Raw genomic sequence first — 1,221 nt, forward strand, 5'->3', positions numbered from 1 at the left:
CCCATATTCAAACTCTAAAAGCCTGCCCCATGTCTGCATGAGGCATTGGGGGGGACACACAGACATAAACCATAACAACCTCCATGTTCCTAAAATTCATTCTTTGATTTTAGAAAACATGAACTCACCCCAGATATCATTCAGGTTGGGAGTTTTTATTTTCCTGTATCAGAAGGACTCTACTCATCTCATCAATGAACACTTACACCCCCTGCAATGGCTTTTATGTAGCACTTATTGCCAGGTTCTCCCCTATGGATTCCACATGTGTTATCTCCATTATGCTTCACAGTAAGCCAACAAAGAAACCCAGGCAGGGAATCAGTAGCTCATTCAGGGCACCCCCCCCCCACACACACACTTGCACATAGAACAGCATCTTTCCCACTTCACAGCTGTGGCCTCTTCTTAAGGCCACAGCACTCTTGGCGCCCTTCCTACTTGTAGGCTCCCAGGGAGCCTCAGCACAGGTCTCCACAGAGGGCTCTTCAGTCCTGGTGACTGATTTCAAGTGAGAAGCTGACACTCTCCATGGTGACCAAGGAGATTAGCAAACTGTTGGCTAGACAGCTGGTCACATCACACCTTGTCTCTCAGCCAGGCCATTTATCTACCTGAAACCACTGGTGAAATGGGGAGAATAAAGCCTTTCCTCTTGCTGTTGCTTACCTTTTTTAGTGCAGATGCTGCAAATCACATCCTTTTTTATACTTTTTAAGGAATCAAAGTTCTGCCCAAAGTTAACCCTGTTTTCTTTCCCAGCTATTTGCAGCAGCTGTGTTTTGTTAGCCTCTCCAATGCCAACTGCATGAATAATAACTTGTTCAGCCTTTAGTCTTGCTGCAGACTCCAGGACACTGTCCTGGGACTTAACATCAGTCAATACAATGAGGAAGCAGAGAACTTCACTTTTCCTGTCCTTCTTTCCCTCCTTCATGAGTGCCAGTGTGAAATTCAGGGCTTTCCCAGTCAAGGTGCCACCTTTTAATTGCTTGATATTAAAAATAGCCTTTTAAAAGTCTATGGCATTATTATACAGAGAGGCAGCAAATTCCACTTCCTTTTATTTTTTTTTATTTTAAAAATAAAAGGAGGAAAATATTAACAGACAGTCGACATTTTACAAAATAGCAAAGGAACAGTACAGACAGTACAGAGTTACAAACAGAGTGGTGGGGAATTAGCAATGCTTGTTCTATTACATATTGATATCTTCAAAGT

At 42.8% G+C, this 1,221-nt stretch overlaps 1 protein-coding gene across 1 annotated transcript in view; it reads right to left on the reverse strand.

The window, feature by feature from the left end:
* The window catches only part of LOC102020821 (collagen alpha-5(VI) chain), a gene marked incomplete at its 5' end in the record, with an annotated part of 109,068 nt that extends 108,008 nt beyond the window's left edge, over positions 1-1,060 (reverse strand). The window contains 1 exon segment of the mRNA XM_013505730.1: positions 670-1,060. Within this exon segment, the coding sequence (XP_013361184.1) occupies positions 670-1,060 (391 nt within the window).
* Between the last annotated feature and the right edge of the window lie 161 nt (positions 1,061-1,221).

Source organism: Chinchilla lanigera, unplaced genomic scaffold (genome assembly GCF_000276665.1).
Source record: "Chinchilla lanigera isolate Chin_1 unplaced genomic scaffold, ChiLan1.0 scaffold00100, whole genome shotgun sequence".
Taxonomy (NCBI): domain Eukaryota; kingdom Metazoa; phylum Chordata; class Mammalia; order Rodentia; family Chinchillidae; genus Chinchilla; species Chinchilla lanigera.